Source organism: Musa acuminata, chromosome BXJ1-2 (assembly GCF_036884655.1).
Source record: "Musa acuminata AAA Group cultivar baxijiao chromosome BXJ1-2, Cavendish_Baxijiao_AAA, whole genome shotgun sequence".
Classification (NCBI taxonomy): domain Eukaryota; kingdom Viridiplantae; phylum Streptophyta; class Magnoliopsida; order Zingiberales; family Musaceae; genus Musa; species Musa acuminata.
In genome coordinates this window covers 31,434,671-31,456,792 of record NC_088328.1, presented here as the reverse complement: position 1 = coordinate 31,456,792, position 22,122 = coordinate 31,434,671, and the positions used below count along the sequence as shown (strand labels likewise).

Genomic DNA, 22,122 nt, shown 5'->3' with positions numbered 1-22,122 from the left:
CTCGGCTTAGATAAATGAATCCAGATGGAAAACCATCCAAGTACGTAGTAATCACGGATCGGTCATTTAATTATTATTATTATTATTATTATTATTATTATTATTATTATTATTATTATTATTATTATTATTATTATTATTATTATTATTATTATTATATGTTGAAATTGTACTTTTTCTGAAAAAAAAATTTTATTTTTTCTCTAAAGATATCTCTAGTTTTATTTTTCTCGAAAAATGTCCCTTATTACGAATTATATCTAAAATATCTCTCATCAACTTTAATGGTAATTTTCTGACTAGTTTTCTTGTCAGTTTTGGTTGGATCCTTACAATGTTTTCAATTTGACTCATTTATAATATTTTTTAATAATATTATATTATTTTTATTAATAGATTAAAAATATTATAAATAACATTTCTTTGTGATTGTCACCCATTACAATATCATTTTACGTGATATCATATATATATATACATATATATATATTCCTTTTTTCTTGAGAAACTCACTGAACCCAACCGATATTGCATCCATGTTGGGATTTGGTTTGGGTTGGGATCTCAGCGGGTTCATGTCATCATTTCTTCCATCGACTCTATCAAACGTTAAAACCTTGCAAGAGCTTCCAACAATCAATTAGGTCGTAGAAGTGGGCAGGTTGGTGTCTTCTGCTGCTGCATCTGAGCAGTGCACTCATGGCGAGGGCTGCTGCTACAGCGTTGACACCCTGGTCCAACACATTAGGTTTTAGTGGCCATGCACCATGTCTCACCTTCCTCCATAGCTCTTTCACAACCTACTTTACATGAAAGCAAAGCAAACTTTCTTGTGCACAATGCTCAGCCACACCCGGAGTTTCCAAGTGCCGAGGGGAAAATATTATGCATGCATGATCACACACCTGGCTTGTGAGCTGCAAGGAAGGGAAAAATAAAGGTGAGGGAGTTATGTCATGTTCATGCTGGAATCCAGCTGGTGGTTACCAGAGGCAGCTGATCCATTGCATCCTTGTGCCTTTGTCTTGGCCCCTACTGTTATCATCCTGAAGCCAGGCTTCATCCTGAAGCATTCCTTCCTCAAGCACTGTATCATCCATGCCCTAACAGGATTTCCAACGGAGAATTCGCGGTACCATCAGAAACGCGCATAGCTTTGAGTTAAAGAAGATCTTATACAAGCTGCCACGGATGTTTGAGAGCCGATGAACATCCGGAAACAAGATCGAAACGCAACCTTCCTGCCAACCAATACATTCACCGGGCAGTGACTTGTCATTTCGCCAGCAGCTTATTTATTGCATGTGCATACATAATGAGCAAGTCAAGTTGCTTGACACAAAGCACTGCTATATATAAAAAGGAGGCAAAGGAACAAGAAAGTCCAATTGGGTTCTGAAAGAAGGACTCTCGGAGAAGGATGCAGATGCAGACTCACACGTCGGCACCGGAACAGCAGCACATTCTGCGCGCGAGGAACTCCGTGCGCAGCAGCCATAGAGAGAGCCCGTCCGAAGAAGAGAGAGCAGATGAGGAAGCATCAAGGACAGCTCTCTCCTCGTTCCGCATGAAGGAAGAACAGATCGAGAGGAAGAAGATGGAGGTCAGAGAGAAGGTCTTCGCTCAGCTGGGCAGGGTGGAAGAGGAAAGCAAACGCCTGGCCGTGATCCGAAAGGTGAGTTGAATGTTCATCTTTCTTTGTCCCACCAGGTCCATTCTGTGGCTCGATTTTGTTGATCTATGAACTTGAAATTTCCTCAGGAACTCGAAGCCATGGCGGATCCAACAAGCAAGCAAGTGTCAGACTTACGCAAGAAGATAGATGCAGTTAACAGTGAACTGAAACCTCTAGGCCAGAACTGTTTGAAGAAGGTATCTCATTATCAATGAGCTCTCTCTCTCTCTCTCTCTCTCTCTCTCTATATATATATATATATATATATATATATACATATTTCACCATGACCTGTGTGTTGGCTGTTCGTAAAGGACAAGGAGTACAGGGAAGCTCTTGAAGCCTTCGATGGAAAGAACAGGGAGAAGACCCAACTAGTCAACAAGCTAATGGAGGTGAAGAGCATCGATTGCATTTCTTTGACCAAGAATGTAGAATTAATTTTGCATCTAAATATGGGTTGGAAATGATCGCACTCTGCAGCTGGTGAGCGAGAGCGAGAGGCAAAGGATGAGAAAGCTGGAGCAGTTGAGCAAGACAATAGACTCTCTTCGGTAGGGCAAGTCTGCTGAACTGGTGGTCGAGGAAGGAGCTCCCTCATGTTCTTGTTTCGGATGACGTCGTCTTCCGATTGCATCTCTCATCGGGACTAGAATACTTGTCCTTTCTTTACTCTTCGTTCTAATTGCTACTTTGTGTGGCTTGATGAGTGTAATAAGCTGATAGCGAGTTTGTGTTTGCATCACAGATGAAAGAAACATTCTGCATCGAGGAAAACTGCAAAACGTGTTTGCATTGGTTTACTTGCCCAGCAAGAACTATTGCTTTCATCGGTTGGATCCACTTAAGATTCGTGTTGTCAGATGATGATAGACGGTCGCCTTCTCTGTCTGTTGCCGTCGTCGACGGTTTGCCCGTGGCGGTTCGTCCACTGTTCGAATAGCGTCCGCCGCCGATGAGTCTCGTCGACGCTGCTCCTTAATATGTCGTGTGCACACTGATTCTTCTTGACGAAATTAATGTTTTCCAAACCGACGGTTTATCTCGGAATTCCAACATATGGGTTTGGGTTAGAAAATATTATATGTGAGAAGGAAATAAAAAAAATTAAAAGAATATTTTTATACTGATATGTCGATATATATATATATATATACCTCGATTATCGTGCATGCGAATTGTGATGGACGAGCTCGAAGCTTACTGGAGAGTCACCCGAGTCGGTCAGCCTCAGGTGATGGGTCCCTCCTTTGAGGAACAACGAAGGAGGGAGAGCCACAAAAAAGAACACGTTTTTGACTCTCGCGCCGCAATTGCAGAACGTTGGCGATTGCTTCCTCCAGCGGAAGCACTACGCTTTGGGTGTCGAACGCGGTGGACTTCGACGTGAAGTACCGTCTTTTCTCTGTGCGTCGACGCACCGATCGATCACCTCTTTATAATGTGCTTAGGAAGCGTCGACATACCCGCCGACTAATGCAGCTCGATCTCGGCTTTCAAGTTGCAAGGAAGGAAGGAGAAGCTGTCGCCTTTGAGTTCGAGGAATCGTCGCCGTCGTCGGCCTCCCCCTCCTCGTCTTCGTGCTCATCGCCGACGGTAGTATCGACGGGAGGCTCCACGTCGGCCTCCCGCGCTCTGGGCCCGTCGCCGAAGCGGAAGGCCGGGCGGAAGAAGTTCCGGGAGACGCGACATCCGGTGTACCACGGCGTGCGGGAGCGCAACGGCGGTCGGTGGGTGTGCGAGGTGCGGGAGCCCCGGAAGAAGAGCCGCATCTGGCTGGGGACGTTCCGGGAGCCGGAGATGGCCGCGCTGGCGCACGACGTGGCCGCCATCGCGCTCCGCGGCGGGTCGGCCCAGCTCAACTTCCCGGACCTCGCAGGGGCACTGCCCCGCGCGCGATCGACGGCGCCCGATGACGTCCGCCGCGCCGCGGCCAAGGCGGCCGAGATGTTACGACCTTTAAAGTCGTCGCCCGCGCCGCTGCCCGCCGTGTCGGATGCAGGAGAAAGCCAGGGACGTGAGGCGAGGGAGGAGAATACAGCGACCAAGGACGCTGCTGCACCTCCGGCGGCAGTGTTCGTGGACGAGGAGGAGCTGTTCAACATGCCGGAGTTGATCGAGGACATGGCGAGGGGGTTGCTGCTGACGCCCCCAGCGTTGCAGTGGCGAGGGTTCGATTGGGATATTGCGGTGGAGGAGGAGCAAGAAATAAGCTTGTGGCCACTGTGGAATCACGAATGAGAAACATTTCTCGCAAGAAATAGATTATATATATATATATATATAATCTAAAATCTCAACAATTTGTCACTTGAAACATTTTGCTCATCTGTCTTGGGAAACAGCCTTGAGCCATGGCCTCGGGGCCGACGTGGCTCGGTTCGGGTCTGGACGACGGGGATCTTCCTGGGACGTTCCTCGAGCCCGTCGAGGTGGTCGCGCTGAGGTGGTCCGATTGGGACGGGGTGGCCGCTTCCTCCGAGCAAGAGCTCCTCGCTTGCGCGTCCCGCGGGGACCTTTAGCTTCGCACCTGCACAAAGGTCGGGTCGGGAAGCTCGACCCGACCCCTCCGACGATCAAATCAGATGATGTGAAGGGGATTACAGATGAAGAAGTCTTTTTGGTGTGTCTCTCCCCCTCTTTCCTATTCGGAATGCGAGGGTATTTATAGGGAAGCTTACTGTGCCCGCTTGCAGGGGGCAGGCTTGTAGCGTCTGACATTGGTGTTGGCGTGGCGTGAAGAACCGAACCTGAGCATGCATTAATGTGCCTCGACCGACGTTCTGGTCCGTTTGACCAGGTGATGTCACGTCGATCGAGGCGTGAGGCGTCATTTGACGTCAGTCGAGTCTTATCATAATCACTATCATCATCATATTCCCCCTTGGAAGCAAGCTATGCGTCGGTCGTTGTAACGGGAGTCCGAGGCATGGCTTCAGCTTTCAAGCGGGCTGGCCGCGCAAGCGCGGTCTCAGGGAGCATGGAGCCGAGGAGCACGACGCAGGCGGGCTGGCCGCGCAGGTGTGTCTCGGGGAGCATGGGGCCAAGGAGCACGACACAGGCGGGCTGGCCGCGCAGGTGTGTCTCGAGAAGCATGGAGCCGAGGAGCACAACGCAGGTGGGCTGGCCGCGCTGGTGTGTCTCGGGGAGCATGGGGCCGAGGAGCACGACGCAGGCGGGCTGGTCGCGCAAGTGTGTCTCGGGGAGCATAGGGCCGAGGAAGACGACGCAGGCGGGCTGGCCGCGCGGGTGTGTCTCGGGGAGCATGGAGCCGAGGAGCACGACGCAGGCGGGTAGGCCGCGCAGGTGTGGTCTCGAGCATCATGCGGCCGAGGAGCACGACGCAGGCGGGCAGGCCGCGCAGGTGTGGTCTCGAGAATCATGTGGCCGAGGGACACAACTCATGTGGGCAGGCCGCGCTGAGGTGAACTCGGCAGTCTACAGCCGAGGGACACGGCTCAGGCGGGCAGGCCGCGCTGAGGTGGACTCGGCAGTCTACGGCCGTGGGACACGGCTCAGGAGGGCAGGCCGCGCTGAGGTGGACTCAGGCAGTCTTTGGCCGAGGGACACGGGTCAGGTCGAGGGACACAGCTCAAGCGGGCAGGCCGCGCTGAGGTGAACTCGGCAGTCTACGGCCGAGGGACACGGCTCAGGCGGGCAGGCCGCACCGAGGTGAACTCGACAGTCTACGGCCGTGGGACACGGCTCAGGCTGGTAGGTCGTGCTGAGGTGGACTCGGGCAGTCTACGGCCGAGGGACACGGCTCAGGCGGGCAAGCTGCGCTGAGGTGGACTCGGGCAGACTTCGATTGAGGGATGTAGCTCAGGCCGAGGGACACGGCTCAAGCAGGCAGGCCGCGCTGAGGTGAACTCGGCAGTCTACGGCCGAGGGACACGGCTCAGGCGGGCAGGCCGCGTTGAGGTAGACTTGGCAAGGACACGGCTCAGGCCGAGGGGCACGGCTCAGGTGGGCAGGCCGCGCTGAGGTGGACTTGGGCAGTCTTCGGCCGAGGGACGTGGCTCAGGCCGAGGGACACGGCTCAGGCGGGCAGGCCGTGCTGAGGTGGACTCGGCAAGGACACGGCTCACGCCGAGGGGCACGGCTCAGGCGGGTAGGCCGCGCTGAGGTGAACTCGGCAGTCTTTGGCCGAGTCGTGTAGATTCAAAAGGGTTTAAGCCGGGGCTAACCGCTAGCCGAGAGGGGGTCAAGCAGATACTTGAACCTTCGCTCGGAAGAGAGTGAGGCAGGGCTTAGATTTTTTTTCATGAGGACTACATCAAGTAGCCACTACGGGTGCTTGACCTTTCTTATGGAGCCCGCGGTCGGAAGTCGTCCCCTCTCCTCACGATCGCCCAGGCCTCCGCTGCGATGTACCGGTAAGCCCGCTTAAGAATCTCTGGCACCGTGGTGGGAGGTCGCTCTGCGAGGGACCAAAGGAATCTGGAAGGTCGCAGGCCTATCATAAATGTCTGCACTAACAGAGAGGGGTGAGTGTCCGGTAAACCCCATATTTGCATGGCAAAGCGATCCACAAAATGTGAGAGGGGCTCGTCCTCCCTTTGTTTGAGTTCGAGGAGCAGTGCTGCGGAAGGCTTCGGCCGTGCATGGGCCATGAAGTGGAGCTCGAAGTCATTGACGAGCTGGTCGAAGGAAGCGATAGTCCCAGTCTTCAGACCGCCATACCACGCATGGGCCGGCCCTCTCAGAGTGGTGGGAAACGCTCTGCACATCAGAGCATCAGAGGTTCCGTATAGTGCCATCTGGGCGCGAAAAGTAGCTACATGGTCCGCCGGGCTGGTGGAGCCATCATAACGTCCAGAGAGGGGAGCTGGAAGTCCGAGGGGACTGTTTAATCCCGTATCTCGGGTGTGAAGGGAGACCCTTGGTGTGCGTCCTCCCCGAGCTCTCCCTTGGACCTGCGAACCTCTTTCTGCACCTCGTCGAGTCGCTGGCTGACGAAGCGCAACTAGGCACGTAGGGAGTTTATAGAATCCGAGGAGAATGCCTCGGGTTCTGGGCGACCGCTCGGGTTTGCCATCATTGGATCCCCGAGTGGGGTCGGTCGGACCCGAGGCGAAGCGGGAGGCTCCGGAAGTGTCGTGTGGGCCCGAACGGGCGCCTTGCGTTGTCACTGTGGTTCGATCACAGGCGGATGCACCGGATGAGAAACGAGTTGGATAATGGTTTGCACCATATCCATCAGAGCTCGGACTTGATGGGCGAGGTCCTGAAAGGCCTCTAGTGACACGGGTGTCGAGTCGGCTGGGGCGCCGTCGGGCGGCGACAAGCCCGGGTCGTTGAATATTCGCTAATATCGTTCCGAGGTCGTGGCGGGGTATTCGTCACGATGGTCTCCGTGCGGGGGATGTTCCCCCGAGGCTTCAGTCGGGTATGACCTCTCAGCCATAGGCTCATCTGAGCTGCTCGGGTGATCGTTCGACATTCCGAGCCCTCCTTCTAGCGCCAATCTGTTGTGGGAAACAACCTTGAGCCGTGGCCTCGGGGCCGACGCGACTCGGTTCGGGTCCGGACGACGGGGATCTCCTTGGGGCGTTCCTCGAGCCCGCCAAGGTGGTCGCGCTGAGGTGGTCCAATTGGGACGGGGTGGCCGCTTTCTTCGGGCAAGAGCTCCTCGCCCGTGCGTCCCGCAGGGACCTTCGGTTTCGCACCTGCACAAAGGTCAAGTCGGGAAGCTCGACCCGACCCCTCCGACGATCAAGTCAGATGATGTGAAGGGGATTTCAGACGAAGAAGTCTTTTTGGTGTGTCTCTCCCCCTCTTTCCTGTTCAGAATACGAGGGTATTTATATGGAAGCTTACTGTGCCCACTTGTAGGGGGTAGGCTGGTAGCGTCTGACATTGGTGTTGGCGTGGCGTGAAGAACCGAGCCTGAGCAGGAGTTAATGCGCCTCGGCCGACATTCTGGTCCATTTGACCAGGTGCTGTCACGTCGATCGAAACGCGAGGCGTCATCTGACGTCAACCGAGTCTTATCATATAATCACTATCCTCGTCAATTACTATTAATTTTCTCGTCTTAACCAAAACAACGGTGTCCATTTCTATTGCATGTCGTTATTCATCGTTCCAAAGTGGCGACAAGTCTATTTCTTGCTCCTCCTCCACCGCAATATCCCAATCGAACCCTCGCCGCTGCAACGCTGGCGGCGTCAGTAGCATCCCCCTCGCCATGTCCTCGATCAACTCCGGCATGTTGAACAGCTCATCCTCGTCCACGAACACCGCCGCCGAAGGTGCAGCAGCGTCCTCGGTCGTTGTATTCTCCTTCCTTCCCTGACTTCCTTCTGCATCCGACACGGCGGCCAGCTGGGCGGGCGTCGGCTTCGAAGGCCGAAACATCTCCACTGCCTCGGTCGCGGCCCGACGGACGTCCTCAGGAGCCGGCGACCGCGCGCGGGGCAGAGTCCCGGCGAGGTCCGGGAAGTTGAGCAGGGCCGACTCGCCGCGGAGCGTGATGGCGGCCGCGTCGTGCGCCAGCGCGGCCATCTCCGGCTCTCCGAACGTCCCCAGCCAGATGCGGCTCTTCTTCCGGGGCTCCCTCACCTCGCACACCCACCGACCGCCGTTGCGTTCCCGCACGCCGTGGTACACCGGGTGTCGCGTCTCCCGGAACTTCTTCCGCCCGGCCTTCCGCTTCCCCGACGTGATCGGTGCGCCCGATGCCGTCGACGTCGATGAGCAACAGGAGTAGGAGGAGGAGGAAGAGGGCGGCGACGACGACGACGATTCCTCGAACTCCATGTGACAGCTCTGCGGTCAGTGGAGGGGTGGGGGTGTTTTATATAGATGCGAAGGCAGGCAGTGCGTCGACGGGAATCAAGGACGGCGGTCGTCCACGTAAAAGTCCACAGACGAGAGAGGCGGTGAAACACGTGCGCTGAGTGCGGCGCCTCCACACGAGAGCCCCCCAGCCGGTGGCGAACGGAACACGTGGTGGTTTTTGTATCGAGCTCCGCCTGTCGGGGTTTACCGGGCCGGCAAAGAGGGAGACGGGTAAAGACCGAGCGTCCACACGTGAGAGGGTGATTGACTCGAATTGACCCCCGTGACGGCGCGCGAAACATGCGTGGCTTCGACCATATAAATCGTCTATGATCTATAACTAAAAACAAAGATTGAGAAACTAAGAGATTATTATTAATCATCAGTGTCTCTCTCCTTCTTTTATTAGAATATGTTACGATTTTAGGTTTGTTTGAATAACACTAGAGAATTCGTGAGTTGATCAATCGGCCTAACAAATGTGTGACACACCATCAAAAACCTACATGTGATCAACGAGATCTCCATACCCCAAGTCAACAGTGTCTTCGAATCTAAACTACGTTGGATGGACACTGTTGCGTCGGTGTGACAGCAACAGCGTGATGTTGACGGCTTCAATGTGAGTATCGAGAGTGTTGCTGCGGAAATTAAGGAGAGTTGATTCACACACAGGTCAACCATTGAGAACGACCGAAAGAGGAAGACTTTCAACTCTATGTTTTACATGGAGAAGTGGATGAGATAAACACACGTTGTTAATATCTTGAAATTGAATACAAGACTTTCACGATGGTTTGACTGCCGGCTAAACTATGTCAAACATCTCACTAGCGGTCTAATCTCAAAATCATTGACATTCAAAACACTTTCAAACTTGAATCACTAACATACAAAACACTTTCAAACTAATTATTAGAACAAAATAACCCTTTGAACTGTAAGGTCTTTTGAGTTGGCTTACCGGATGCAAAGTGATGTTTGAAAAAATGCTACATAGGTGGACAAAGTAACTCGATTTTGCTTTTTTGGGATGACTTGAAACGTGTGAGTCATATGTATGTCCGAGAGGCCGTCAACATGTTTGTGGAACTTTTCTAATGTGGTGTCGTAGTGTGATCTCGTCAGGCTTTGTCATTTCAAACCTTAAGTCAAAGATTCCATGGAAAGTCAATTTCATGCCCTGAGATGTAAGATTTCGCAATGGAGATATGCCAACAATCCACGCCGGCGATTGTTCCTTCACGTTTTGTGGATCAAACCATACATTTCATATTTGTTCCATGTGTTGGCTACTGGTCTTATCACATACAGGCGATAGTGTCAAAACTTGGTCATACATCAAAGCCTAAGCAAACATGAGTCCACCATCCAAATTTGCAAGTTTGATAAGACGGACTCTTTTTCCTTTTAAGGAAATAACAAAGAGTAATTTTAAAAAAACTTAAGTTTTCGCCTCATGTTTATTTTATTTTCATATAGTATCTTTTATTTTCTAATGGATAAGATTATTCATAACTTTTACTTAGTTGTCTTATCATGATCGTTTTGCGAGAGGCGAGGAAGTAAACAGTAATAGCCTGTAGCATGATATGATGAAGATGGAGGGTGAGGATCTTGCGACAAGGTCTGACACTTTGACAGTGATGAATGAGGGTGAGGACAAAGGCAACAAAAGAGGACGACGGTTTAGATGACGACGTGACAATGACGATAAATAAGAGCGAGGACATGCTCATGGGCAATAAACGTAACGAATAAAGATGCAATAACAGTGACAAATCAAGAGCAAACGTAAGAGGGTAACCAAGCGGAAACTATACATAAATTATCATTTAGGTAAAAAGATATTATGCCAAAAATAAAGTAAACAGAGACTCATTAAAAAAAAAAAATAAACCTAATGTTTTTCTTAAAAGAAATTTATCCTAAAAATAAATGAAAATTTTAAAATATTTTATATAATAAGACGGGGCCGTTTTTCCCGTCTTATTCCGCACCTTCCGCTTCCCTTCTCCTCGGCCCTCCGTCGCTCTGTCCTTTCCCTAAGGTCTTCGATTCCGAAAGCCTTCATGGTTCACAAGAGCAACACGCGTTGTCGAGGAGCTGTGGTGGATTTTGAATCGGGGTAGGTGCTTATGGCCGTCTATGAAGTGAAGTGGAGAAGAGAAGAGAAGAAGAATGGACAGACTCGTGGGCCGGAATCGAGGGAAGGCGATGGGCGATTGATGTTACTCATCTCATTGCTCCCCCTCTTTTTTCCTGAAAAAGTTGATATTTGTGATCCACGGGTTGAAACCATTTGTAGTTGCTGGCGTTCCAACACGGAAATTTGCTGATCGATTCCATTCATGTGAACAAGAAAGTAAGTCTTTCCATCAGTTCCTTTCCCAATAATGATAACCCTAAATCATAGAAATTTTCGTTTGTTGTTCTTGTCGTCACTCGTTTACCATTAGACACAAATCTGTGGGATTCTGAATGCGACAAATCACTGACGTTTCAACTTCACCATGTCCTCTTCATGTCTGTGCCTCCATGTGAGTGTGAGCCTTGTTATCCTTTCCGACAGCCTCTCTACAAAGCATTGGTGTGAACCTCGTGCAGTGGGTGTGAATTTGATTTACCATGCTCCTGAAACAGCATATTTCATTCTTAAGCAGTTCCGATCAAGGTTTAGCATTAGTCTGATGCCAGTTTTGACACCTTGTTGGACCAGTATGGTAACCTGTATGTTGCGTGATACTAAGTAATGCTTGTTATCACTAAAGAATAACAAAAATCTACACCAAACGGTAGCGGGCTATATGGTTCAGTATCATTCCTAGTCAAACCGGTAAATACCAATCAGTACATGCTGACTCGATCAATATTTGAACCTTGCTTCTGATATAAATTATTTTATTATACAATTCATTTTCATCTACACAGTAAGGAGAAGAACGTTTTTATTGACAAAATTAATTTGATGTTTGCCACGTCGACTTGTGTCAAATGAAAATTAATTTGATGACCTAGTACCTGACCAAACAGAACATGATTCCTTGTTTGTTTTTTTTCTCCCAACATATATCATTTGTATTTCTGTATAAGATAGCTGCAAAGAAATAATGCATGTATATATCATTTGATTAATCAATTTTGAAGTTTATAGTCCTGAAAAAAATATTATATACATGTATATATATATATATATATCTGCTTATATTTGCGCATCAAATTTTACCCGATGGAAGCATGTAGTTCCTTCTAAGGTCTTATATGGAGCCTTTCTTTTTCTTTTTTCCAGTGATTTGAGTTTTAGGTTTTGTTTAATCTCTCTATTTTTAACAATTACAAGATTTACATTATCTTCTGAAATTGGTGTACATTCAGTAGTCTTATTTTGGACTGTCCATTCAATTAAGTATTGATGTTACACCTCCATCTTCATGTACCAATTTTTCTGTATGCTGACATGTTCATGATAACTGAATTACGATACCACACAATCATATGATTTGTTGAACTTAATTGTTTCAGGGGTATAGACAGCTCTCTTCTGTTTCATGTGATGTCACTGTCTAAAGACAGTGCATTGGAGCATATGAATAAGTTTTTTTAAAAGATGTATGGGGATCATTTTATGCTAGAAAGCAAGAGATTCAACTTGTTGCTACTTTCCTGCCAAAGAATGAAGGGAACAGTCTTGAAAATCTAAAGGAGATTATAAGTAATTTATGTTGTGAGAGTTATTGGGTCTAGGGACTGGTTAAAATATGGTCATGTTTCGGCTATATATTCATTTCTTTTTAGAACAAAACTTATTAAAGTCAAGGACTTAATCTAAAGAAGTTGTATGATGCTGTTTCACTGGTGAGTGGTGCAGGTTCAATAATGTGAATCCCTTGTTTGACAAAAGAAATCAGAGGATTCTGGATGGTTGGTAACTGCTCCATGTATCTTAGAGGACAATTAGGTTTTTGATTACTTTTGATGCAAGATATGCTCTTCTGAGACTCTAAGATTCTAATGATGAGTATAAACTGATGTAATCATTATGATTTGATTCTATTGTAGGTCACTAGACTTCCCTATTTTACATGTATCGGAGTGGTCTGATTTTAAGTTGGTGAGAGTGGAAATGCATACAAAATCAAAGTTGACAGTCTCGTAACAATTCAAATAATTCCCAGCTGTGGCAAATTTTCTGTTATTATTGTCTCTGTCCTGTATCATATTCAGAACAAAGTTTGCTTCTGAAAGCTTTTCCACTAGGCTATCTGCTTACTCATCTTGTATCCTGATTTACCGAGAAGGTAGTCATACCAGTATGGGCTTTTGTTTGAGCTGACAAGGTGTGATTTCCCGAAGTTAGTGATATGGTCAATGCAATCTTGAATAAGTAAATTTGAGGTTTTGAGGGGTTTCACCAATGGCAAGAAGAGTTGAGGTTGACATGAATTAAGAGAAAGGGCACACACCCATCCTCTCCTCATTCTTTTTCCCGATCACAGCATAGAAACATTTAAGACAGTAACTTAGTCTTGGTATCAAGACCTAAGTAAAAAAAAAGAAAAGAATGCATAATTTTATGCCTCCAAAAACCTGGAAGTATTCAAGAGGTTGTGTAGAAAATGGTAATGATTTTACAAAGGAAGTTCTCATGCATTTTGTAAAACATGCCAAAGTGTGGTTTTATGGGCTCATTTGTTCCTGATCATGATCCTATCTGGCTGATCTAATTGGGATCAGATTCTATCTGGTCTTTTACATGGTGTCATAGCTTATATTTGGCCTTTCCTGAGAAATTATTATTTAATGAATTAAAATTTTTTCCTTTGCAGCCATTTTGTTTCACTAAATTGAGCCTTTCAAAAGAACAAATTTGCACTTGACTTCTTTGCCATTCAAATTATAAAATAATACACAGTAGCACTAAATATTTTAAAATCTAGGATTCAATATCGTCTTTTAAAGGCAGACACTGCCTTTATCCTTCTTGTCGTGAATAGCGAATGGAAGTTTTTGCATATCATCACTACTATCTTGTTTTTTCTTAACTGTTTGTCACATAATCAGCATATCCACAATAAAAAAAATTGTTTGTTTTTTCTAATTTTTTTTATCAAGGAATATATCATTGTATGCCTCCCCATATTTTTTCAGGTTACTTAAAAACTCAATTAATTGCTTGCGATGGACCTTGTGATGTCGCACAAAAATTCTTAACTAGAGACGGTACCAAGTCACTCATCTTTATACAATAATCAATACTTTATAATTTCCTTATGTAAGACAAAATGACAAATGTTTCGCCATGTTTTCAACTCAATCTCAGATGTTCTCATTACTGCACATTGTAGTCCAATAATTCTCCTTTAGGGTTATATACAGACTTAAACTTGATTCGTCATTCATCTCTCCTGCTTTTGCCTATATAATTCAGTGATCCTACTGTTTTATAGCGAAGTATGACCATCTTGGACATCAATCTGACCCGCAAAGTGTTATCCCACTCAAAGGGTCCATAGTAGCTCTAGTTTCTTGGGCTTACCATGAGTGTTTATATATCAGGATAGGTTTGTTGAATATAAGAATGCAGTCTCATTTGTAATGACCATCACAAAACTACTATCAGGAGCTCCATAATGCAAAACCATCCAAACTGCTCTATCAGTTGACCTGTACATTTGTATCTATGCAAGAAAAAAGCTCTCCATATAGGTTTCCTACATATGTTCCACTGCTGTAGAACATAGCCAGAACAAAAGTAGAGTTGTGGAATGGCAGCCAATTGCATTACTGTCACTCACAAGATATGGCCTAATTTTGTTATATGTGATTTGTGCACTCCAGCTAAAGTGATCTCAATCAAGTTATGTTGAATACTCTCGATATGGACTTAGTTATCCACCCATTCAGCTGAAGTTTCTTTCTTTTACTCTCTCTCTCTCTCTCTCACAGAAAAGAGCTGGGCTTGGTTATTCACCTATAGTCTTCTATAGCTAATTTTCACAATGGCTATGCTCTTTGTTTGTCTTTTTTCCTTTTCGACCAGCTCCTAAAAGTTATTCACCTGTTTATTTTCAGTTCGTACCTATCTAATTTGTCCCTCTGTTTTTTGTAGGTGTAGTTTCTTTCAGAATTCCAAGAAAAGGATGTTCTGTACATTCTTCGATTTTGTGGGCTTACATTTCATGGAAAATGCCGTGTGTGTAGAATTTCATTGCAAGATCTCCTGATAGAAAACATGCAACCTTAACAAGAAAATTTTGTTTCAGATCCATGCTAGTATCAGTTTGCAGAGCACAGTCAGACTAGTCTGTGGCAGAGACCCAAAGAATGGCATATTCTTAGCAAGACCACCTAGTGCCTTTGGCCTACTGATCTAGGTGATAATCTTCTAAGCATTGATATAACTGCTCTATCTAAAGCGGAACAAATAGATATTAAGAGATATATCAGAGTTCAGTTTCTTAGCCACTCAAGCAACAGGAAATAGGATAAACTTGAGATTGATGTCCATGCCAATGAAACAAGAATAGAAGGGATTTAGAACCTGATATCATACTCATGCTTTTCATTTTGCATGATGTACATAATATAGCTTTTTCTTTCTGAACTGTCATACTTTTGATCAGGTGGATGTACCTTAGAAGACCCTTTGACCATGTACATAATGAATAGGTTCAAAATTTTCACCTTGAAAACAACCTTTTTTCTTTATCATATCCCTAAATACCAATCCAATCCACAGTGCTGTGGCAAGTATTCTGATATTACATTTCCCCATGTTTCTTTAGTTGCTGAAGCCTTTGCTTTTGCAGTTGAGATTTACCCAACACTCTTTGGTTCATTTCTGAGGATGTAGACTCAACTCAATGAGATCAGCAGCTGTATGTGGTGGTACAAGCAGATGCTGAGCATCAACCTCCGTTATCAGGTGAAATTAGATGATCATGTGATGACTGCCTTAATTGCCTGTAAGGAATCCGGATTAGATAATAATTGCTTATATCTAGCCAACAAATAATTTATCTGCAAATTTATTTAATATGAGCAGTAGTGTGATAATTATAATCTAGGATGAAGGATGGTTGTTTATTTGTCTGCAAGAACAAGTGGTAATTTAACATTCATGGACTGGTTCTAGCATGGCTCATGATGGTATTAAAGCCGAGATAAAAGGATGTAGCAAATCATCAAACATCTTGAAAAGTTTTTTGATCAATTATGTTTGATAAGTTACATAAGAAGGACAATGATGATAGAAGCACTGCATGTTGTTGTTATTGTGGTTGTGTTTTCATTCTTTTATGATAGTTTGGTGAAAGTAGAACATCATGGGGGCCACCATAGCAATAGCCTATGTATTATTAGATGTTTCTTTATTCTTGAAGGATTGCTTAATCGTTTTCTTAGTGAATTAATCATATTTTAGTTAATTAATTAATAGATGGATTATTCATGTTTTATTGCTTGACTGAGTAATTCCTTAACATAATCATCCTCAATAATCGAAAATCCAACATAGGTTTTAAATTCTTAAAATCAAGCTTTTTCTTAATCAAAATCTCTTTGAAATAATCACTGGCAAACAAAAACTTGGACTTAAGTTGTTTGCTGTAAAATGACTTGTAGATAAGTGATCTAGGTTAGTCTTGTCATAGTATGTGAATTGTGATGTAGTGGATTCTTGACTGAAATGTCTGACAGCATCAAACAATTCCTGAAATGAAATCATCTGAAAGGCAACTCTATGTCTATAAACTTGCAAAAGAATTCTGAAGGTTCTCTGAATATGATTCTAACAAGGAAGAAACTATACAGTATCATTAGGAAATTCCTCTAGTGTGTCTTTGCTTTCTCTGAATTCCATGTGTTTGCCTGAAAGAAGAACACTCCAACAGTGAAGTATCCATGGTATGAGCAATATAGGAAACTATTGGTCCTCCTTTCAAGTTTTGTTGCTACTTACCATTGCTAGATAATATCCTCTTTGGTATGCACTATCTAAAAATAGTGTCATCTGCAAGACTGCAATGGTGGCATTATAGGTTTAGAAGTAAACCTGAAATTGGAGTTACTTACCAAATTAATGATTTAAACAACAGAAGTGGAGGCCTGGGAAGTGCATGCATAACCTGTAAGCATGTTGATGATTATTCCAATCATCATCCCAGTCGCGTCATTATCGGGTGAAATGCGAACATGGTATTCGGTCTTTTGCTTTCGGAATCTGTCCAGTAGCACATAATTATATTGAAAATGACATTATAAAAATTATATTGATCTATCCCCTGAATTCTGGAAAAGGTTATACCAGAAGGAGACAAGAAACTAAAAGAAGTCAAGGAGATGATTGTTAAGTTGCTCAACTCAGGAAACTTGACAAAAATGCTTACACTTGCTATGTATAGAAATTTCTTTCTTGTGTTGGTAGCAGTATAATTTGGAGGTTGTGCATACTTACCTATCTTTTATTTAAATTAAAAACCATTTTCTGTATCAGTTTAAAGAAGTATACTTTTGTCATGCAGCAGAATTTTTTCTCCGGAGTTTACTGAATGTGCGTGCTCTGGGAGACAAGAATGAATCAATTCGATTAGGTGTCATCAGATACATGTGAGACACCAGCAGCAACACTCATCAATTAGGTTCAGAGTCTTTGGGTCCATCTCTTGTTGCAACAGTTGCTACTATTCCTCATGGCTCAAGAAATGTCATTTCCACTGCAGATGGCAATGGGTTGAAGGAAATCCTTGCTTGTGAGTACAAGTTTGCCAGTGGACTACATAGATTTTGCTTGAACTCGAAACTTCATCCATACCTTTCCCAGGCCAGAAAACTTTTGGGAGTAGGTAGAACAAGATAGTTTGATATGGACAACGGAAGGCGTCAAACCTACCCTACTACTACTACTACTAATTCAAGGGATGTGAGTTGTTTCGAGTAAGAAGATGACCTCATGAACAGTCTCTGGAGTGGCCAAGACCTATTCAGTTCAAAGAGGAAGCACCTAACACCAGACAGACATAAATAGGAGGTCATAAGAAAACTACAAGAAACTTGACATTCCATTATTGATCTGCCAGACTACTTCCCCAAGTACTTGCCATTGTAGTCTGTGGTTTATTTGCCACCGTTTTAGTTGTGAGGATAGGATATGCAATATTATTCTGTGAGATGGAGTAACTTTGGTCTAAATTCAGGCAAAAAAAACAAAGAAAGAAGAAGAAGAAGAAGAAGAAGAAGAAGAAGAAGAAGAAGGGGCGGGTGGTAAAGAAGCACTCACCCATCTCATCGTCATGTGATGAAAACCGACCGTTTGACATGCTGTAGCCGCTAAAATGGTGTCAGACGTTAGCCCTGGGATCTCATGGAGCCCATAACCAACCCATGGGTTGCAGCATGATTAGTTGGATGAAAACTAGCATGTTATTTTCTATCTCATGACCTTGAAATCCTCCTGTGTGTGTTCATAGAGAGTGTTAGTGGTGGGAGAGCCATCCATCATGACAACAAAAAACACAGAGCTCCCAACAGAGTCGAGACAAACCGTGGCGATTATTAAGGGTGGATTCTGCAATTCTTAGTGGCATTTCACATTAAATGCATGAATGTCCACAACCATTTTCCCTCACAAAGGCAAAGGCTAAGAAAGCTTCATCTCCATGCCTTGGAATTTTTTTTCTTCTCAAAAAAGTCAACTGATAATGTAAAGAGAAAAAAAACTGAAACTGTATTATCAACAAGAAAGAAAGAAAGGGGGGGTTGGGGAAGAAGCAATCTACTCTCCATCCCAATCCACCAATTCACATCTCTGCAACTCGATCGAGTCAGTGACTGCTCACGCGCAACAGTAGAAAGCCAGCCAACATCACACGCCTCGCCAAGCTTCTTCAAGTGCTCTTGAAGGCTTGTTGTATCAGCAGGGAGAACCCCGACGCGCCGCCTTGCTCCCTGTCCACCGTCTCCTCCTCCAGCCACAGCCTGCTCTCCAACGCGCTCCGCTTCCGGAACATGAACACCGCCCACCCCGGCGCGTTGCCGAACCTCCACCCGTGCATGTCCCACATCATGTCCACCGGCGACCCGTCGATGAAGAGCGTCTGGTTCCCCCGGAAGTTCCACCGCAGCCGCCTCACGTGCACCACCCGCTTCTTGTCGACCGTCACCGACAGCTCCGACTCCTTGGCGTCCCACCCGTCTTCCTTGCACCTGATGGTGATCTCGTGGTCGCCGCCGTCCTCCCGAAACCGAGCTCTCGTGGAGTGAAGTCCCTGGCCGATGACCTGTTCTTTCCGGCTGATCATCGAGGATTCCGCGGCCGGAAGCGCCTCCTCGAACCTTCGCGTGCATTCTTCGCTCATGTCTCCGAGCGACAGCGCGAGCTCCGAGTTCACGACCATCACGACATAGAACCCATCGATCGGCTCCGGACCCGATCCGAACTTAGCAGAGGAAATGTCCCAGTGAAGTCGAACGGCGCAGTCCCCGGCGGCGTACCCCCTGCTGCCCTTCTTCTTCCTCAGCAGCTGACAGTTCATGGCGTTTGGCTCCCACCGGTCGACCGACGGGTTGTCGTCGATGCCAACGGAAAGCATGGGGCCGGCATGCCCCTTGGACCAGGCGACCCTGATGAGGAGCTCCCTCTGCGTGGCGATCAGCCTCGTCCGGTAGAGGCAGGTGACGGCGCTAAGAACCGAGCAGCTGGTGTCGACCACCAAGGAGTTGCCGCCGCTGCTGCTGCTCCCCGAGCAGGAGGGCTCGGAGACTTTGACTGCGTGCTCGCTGAAGCATGAGGCGAAGTTCTTCATGGACGGAGGAAGGAGAAGATGACCGGAAGGCAGGAGGTTCCTCTTTGCTTTGCTCACCATTGTTGCTCTTCCGAGGTGCATGGAAGCAGAGCAGAAAGGTAGGGAAGAAATATGCTTGCCGTTGCTTCTTTCTTTCTTCTTGCTTTTCATGTCCAGTTCATGTGGAATCCAAAGAAAAGAAGGCTTGAATTGGTTATGGACTTGGTCTAATTTAAGGTCCTTTTCTTGTGCAGTGGCGAAGAGTGTGTCGAACAAGACATCAAGTAAAGGTAAACAAAGTCTTAGAGCCAAGGATGATGTGAGAGATTAGAGGAGCTCACGAAGAAGAAGCCAGGGTCCACCGAATACCATAAACAAACAGTAGAACCACCAACACCACCACCATAGGCGGAATGACAAGGCTTGTCATGTTCTCCGAGGAATGGAGTGCGGTCATCACCACCTAAGAGCACAGAAAAAGAAGAGTTACATGAAGTCAAGCATCAGCAATGCCGTGCTCCTCCTGAGAAGAGAAAACTCCATTGCTGGTGACGTTGCATTGTGTCTTTCCTTGGTTCATGGCAGGAAAGCTCGGCTTCGTTCTCGTGTGACCAAAGATGGGTGAGAGCAAGCGAGGAGGAGACTTCCTTCCATGGTGGCATTAAGCGTTGCTCGAGGGACTGAAACGGAGGGGATCACAAGAGAACAGTGCTTGTCTCGTTCGCGTGGCACAGAGACCGGTAGGTGCATGAAAGGGAGGCCATGCTTTCTGTTGTGTCGACCGAGACAGGAAGCAGGAAATGGAGCGCATTAGCATCCAGAGAGGCGAGGGTCACGGCCGCGAGGTGCGGCCACATTAAAGGGCATACGGAACCCTGTTGGCGGTGCGACAGGGAGATGAGAGGGAAGGGGGTCCTGCGGACAAGAGTGCAGTTGAGCAGTTGATTGTCGAGGACCATTCACCATTTGTTCTCTCCCCATTTATTAGGGATATAGAAAGCTTGAGATGGCAGTAAGTTTCCCATTCCCTTGGGGAAAATGAAGTCTCTCTCTCTCTCTCTCAAACAAACATTCAACATTTCTCTTTGCATACATACTATTCGATCCAATAAAAAAAAAAAAAGGGAACAAAACAAATCCATCAATAATATATTTGACTGACTCAAATTTGCATCAAAAAGGAGCAAAATTGTCCTGAGGTCTCACCACCACCTACTTCTTCTGATCAACAGCATTGCTGTTTTATTTGAGTTATCCATTGACTTCAACAAAAAGTATAATAACAAGCCATTGAATCAGGAGGAAGAGCAGAGAGATTCTCCGACAAATCCAATTGGATATGACAAGAACACACAACTGTAGCTACATGGACACTGCCATCTCAGCTCGTTGACACCTTGCAGAACGATGCATCAGAGCTTCCCCGAACCCTAGTGATTTGAGTTGGGTGGATACAGAACAAGATTTCGAAGCATCACACACGACTCGGTCATCCGCAGACACTGTCGTAAGGCAAACAACATGAAATAATGCAGCTAAGGATGCATGCATACATCAGCTGCTCTTCCCACGGTTTTCCCCCTCTCCTCACCACCATCTTCTTCTTGCATGCCGTGGTGACCAAACCCACCATGTCACAGCTTGCAGACAACACTTCTACCCTCCCACGCAACCTTCAGGTCAAAGGTCCATATAGTTTGGTGGAAATTAGGTGTTGCCGCAGCAATGACTTCTTCTTTATTGCCGAAGCCCATCCTTCCTTGCACTCACGTTGTCCCTATCATCCTCTACTGTTGTAATAATGGTTATTAGTCCTAAGCTGGCCAGCTATTATCCCATGTTCATCTCCCCATCTTCCTCCTTTAAAGAGACTGAGTCATGTTCAGTGCTACATGTCCTATTCTAACACAGCATACTAACTTGATGTACTCATCCACACATTTATTTTAATGAACCTGAACCGATCGTGACATCGCTTTAACCAAGAACATGTGCAGAGCTGAGAGAGCAGGCTGCCATTGGATCTCAAATTGGCTGGAAAACGAGTGACAAAGACGATGAGTTGCTTGTGGAACAACTGCATCAGCTGCCACTGATATCACTCGATTGTGGAAGCGCAACTCATTGTTTGATTCTTGTGAGAACTGAAAACTAAGCTTAAATCATATTAAAATTTTTAGGAAAGCTTTAAAATGGAACATGAATGAGTGGTATTGATCCCATCTCGAGTGATGCTTTAACAACCATCCATCCAAAAATTTCTTTTGTGTGTCATAGAATTTGGTACAAAAGTGGGTACCATGTTTCCTAAAAGAATTAGGCAACATGTGGTGGTGGTGCCAAGAAAAGATGAGAATCATCACTTTAGTGAGAGGAGGCTTTTCACATCCCCTCTTCACCACCACACACACTCAAGCGAACACCTATAGGTTTAACAAATAATTATGTTGGAGTACTATTCTTCTCTTAGTCAATTGTCGGGATTAGTTTGATTATTCTTCTCGACGTAGGCTTTCAACTCGGATATCTATACGGGCCGAAGCCCGTGGTTGAGACATTGAAGGTTCACAATTTGAGATTTGTTGGTAGATCACGAAGAAATTAGGTCTACACAAATAAGTATTTTTCAAGTTAGTAAAGTTGTCCGATGGATTGATAATTGATCTATAATTTTGTTGAGCTCAAGTTAGTGGTAGCGGACCCATCTAATCCATTCTTAATGGGGCATGTAAGGCGATTCCATATCTAGACTTGTCATCTATCTCTATCGACGGATACTCCCAATCTACTAGAACCCTACTCATCTTGCCTAACAATAGATTAACTATGATACCATTTATCACGATATCATTCGATGGGATAATTGACCTACTAATTCTTTCG

The 22,122-nt window shown here is 45.9% G+C and overlaps 4 protein-coding genes and 1 long non-coding RNA gene across 6 annotated transcripts; 3 read left to right on the top strand and 2 right to left on the bottom strand.

Annotated features, from left to right (window-relative positions):
- The first annotated feature begins 1,111 nt into the window (after positions 1 to 1,111).
- On the top strand, positions 1,112 to 2,665 carry LOC135609988 (uncharacterized). The gene is made up of 4 exons (XM_065103871.1): positions 1,112 to 1,675; positions 1,762 to 1,872; positions 1,990 to 2,070; positions 2,159 to 2,665. Exons 1-4 carry the CDS (start codon positions 1,421 to 1,423, stop codon positions 2,231 to 2,233), a joined length of 522 nt encoding a protein of 173 aa, XP_064959943.1. The 5' UTR covers positions 1,112 to 1,420; the 3' UTR covers positions 2,234 to 2,665.
- Positions 2,666 to 3,149: 484 nt separating this feature from the next.
- Positions 3,150 to 4,265, top strand: LOC135609982 (dehydration-responsive element-binding protein 1F-like). The gene has a single exon (XM_065103859.1). It carries the CDS (start codon positions 3,152 to 3,154, stop codon positions 3,914 to 3,916), a length of 765 nt encoding a protein of 254 aa, XP_064959931.1. The 5' UTR covers positions 3,150 to 3,151; the 3' UTR covers positions 3,917 to 4,265.
- Positions 4,266 to 7,750: 3,485 nt separating this feature from the next.
- Positions 7,751 to 8,437, bottom strand: LOC135613452 (dehydration-responsive element-binding protein 1F-like). The gene has a single exon (XM_065110482.1). The coding sequence runs from the start codon at positions 8,435 to 8,437 to the stop codon at positions 7,751 to 7,753; it is 687 nt and encodes a 228-aa protein (XP_064966554.1).
- A 2,033-nt stretch (positions 8,438 to 10,470) lies between these two features.
- Positions 10,471 to 17,600, top strand: LOC135613446 (uncharacterized). 2 transcript variants are annotated; one of them, XR_010487309.1, is made up of 5 exons: positions 10,471 to 10,823; positions 14,568 to 14,651; positions 14,722 to 14,832; positions 15,268 to 15,383; positions 16,981 to 17,600. It is a non-coding gene; the product is annotated as an uncharacterized LOC135613446 (long non-coding RNA). The 2 variants fall into 2 exon arrangements; XR_010487306.1 differs by having other exon boundaries at positions 14,568 to 14,832.
- Positions 17,601 to 18,096: 496 nt separating this feature from the next.
- On the bottom strand, positions 18,097 to 20,212 carry LOC135609975 (uncharacterized). Its single transcript, XM_065103844.1, has one exon. The coding sequence runs from the start codon at positions 19,408 to 19,410 to the stop codon at positions 18,343 to 18,345; it is 1,068 nt and encodes a 355-aa protein (XP_064959916.1). The 5' UTR covers positions 19,411 to 20,212; the 3' UTR covers positions 18,097 to 18,342.
- Between the last annotated feature and the right edge of the window lie 1,910 nt (positions 20,213 to 22,122).

Excerpts from the sequence above, each read along its gene's own strand:
- LOC135613452 (XM_065110482.1), bottom strand. The coding sequence starts at position 8,437 with ATGGAGTTCGAGGAATCGTCGTCGTCGTCGCCGCCCTCTTCCTCCTCC.
- LOC135609988 (XM_065103871.1), top strand. The coding sequence starts at position 1,421 with ATGCAGATGCAGACTCACACGTCGGCACCGGAACAGCAGCACATTCTG. Across the intron at positions 1,676-1,761 it reads GCCTGGCCGTGATCCGAAAG|GAACTCGAAGCCATGGCGGA; the intron begins GTGAGTTGAATG and ends AAATTTCCTCAG. Across the intron at positions 1,873-1,989 it reads GCCAGAACTGTTTGAAGAAG|GACAAGGAGTACAGGGAAGC; the intron begins GTATCTCATTAT and ends CTGTTCGTAAAG.
- LOC135609982 (XM_065103859.1), top strand. The coding sequence starts at position 3,152 with ATGCAGCTCGATCTCGGCTTTCAAGTTGCAAGGAAGGAAGGAGAAGCT.
- LOC135609975 (XM_065103844.1), bottom strand. The coding sequence starts at position 19,410 with ATGAAAAGCAAGAAGAAAGAAAGAAGCAACGGCAAGCATATTTCTTCC.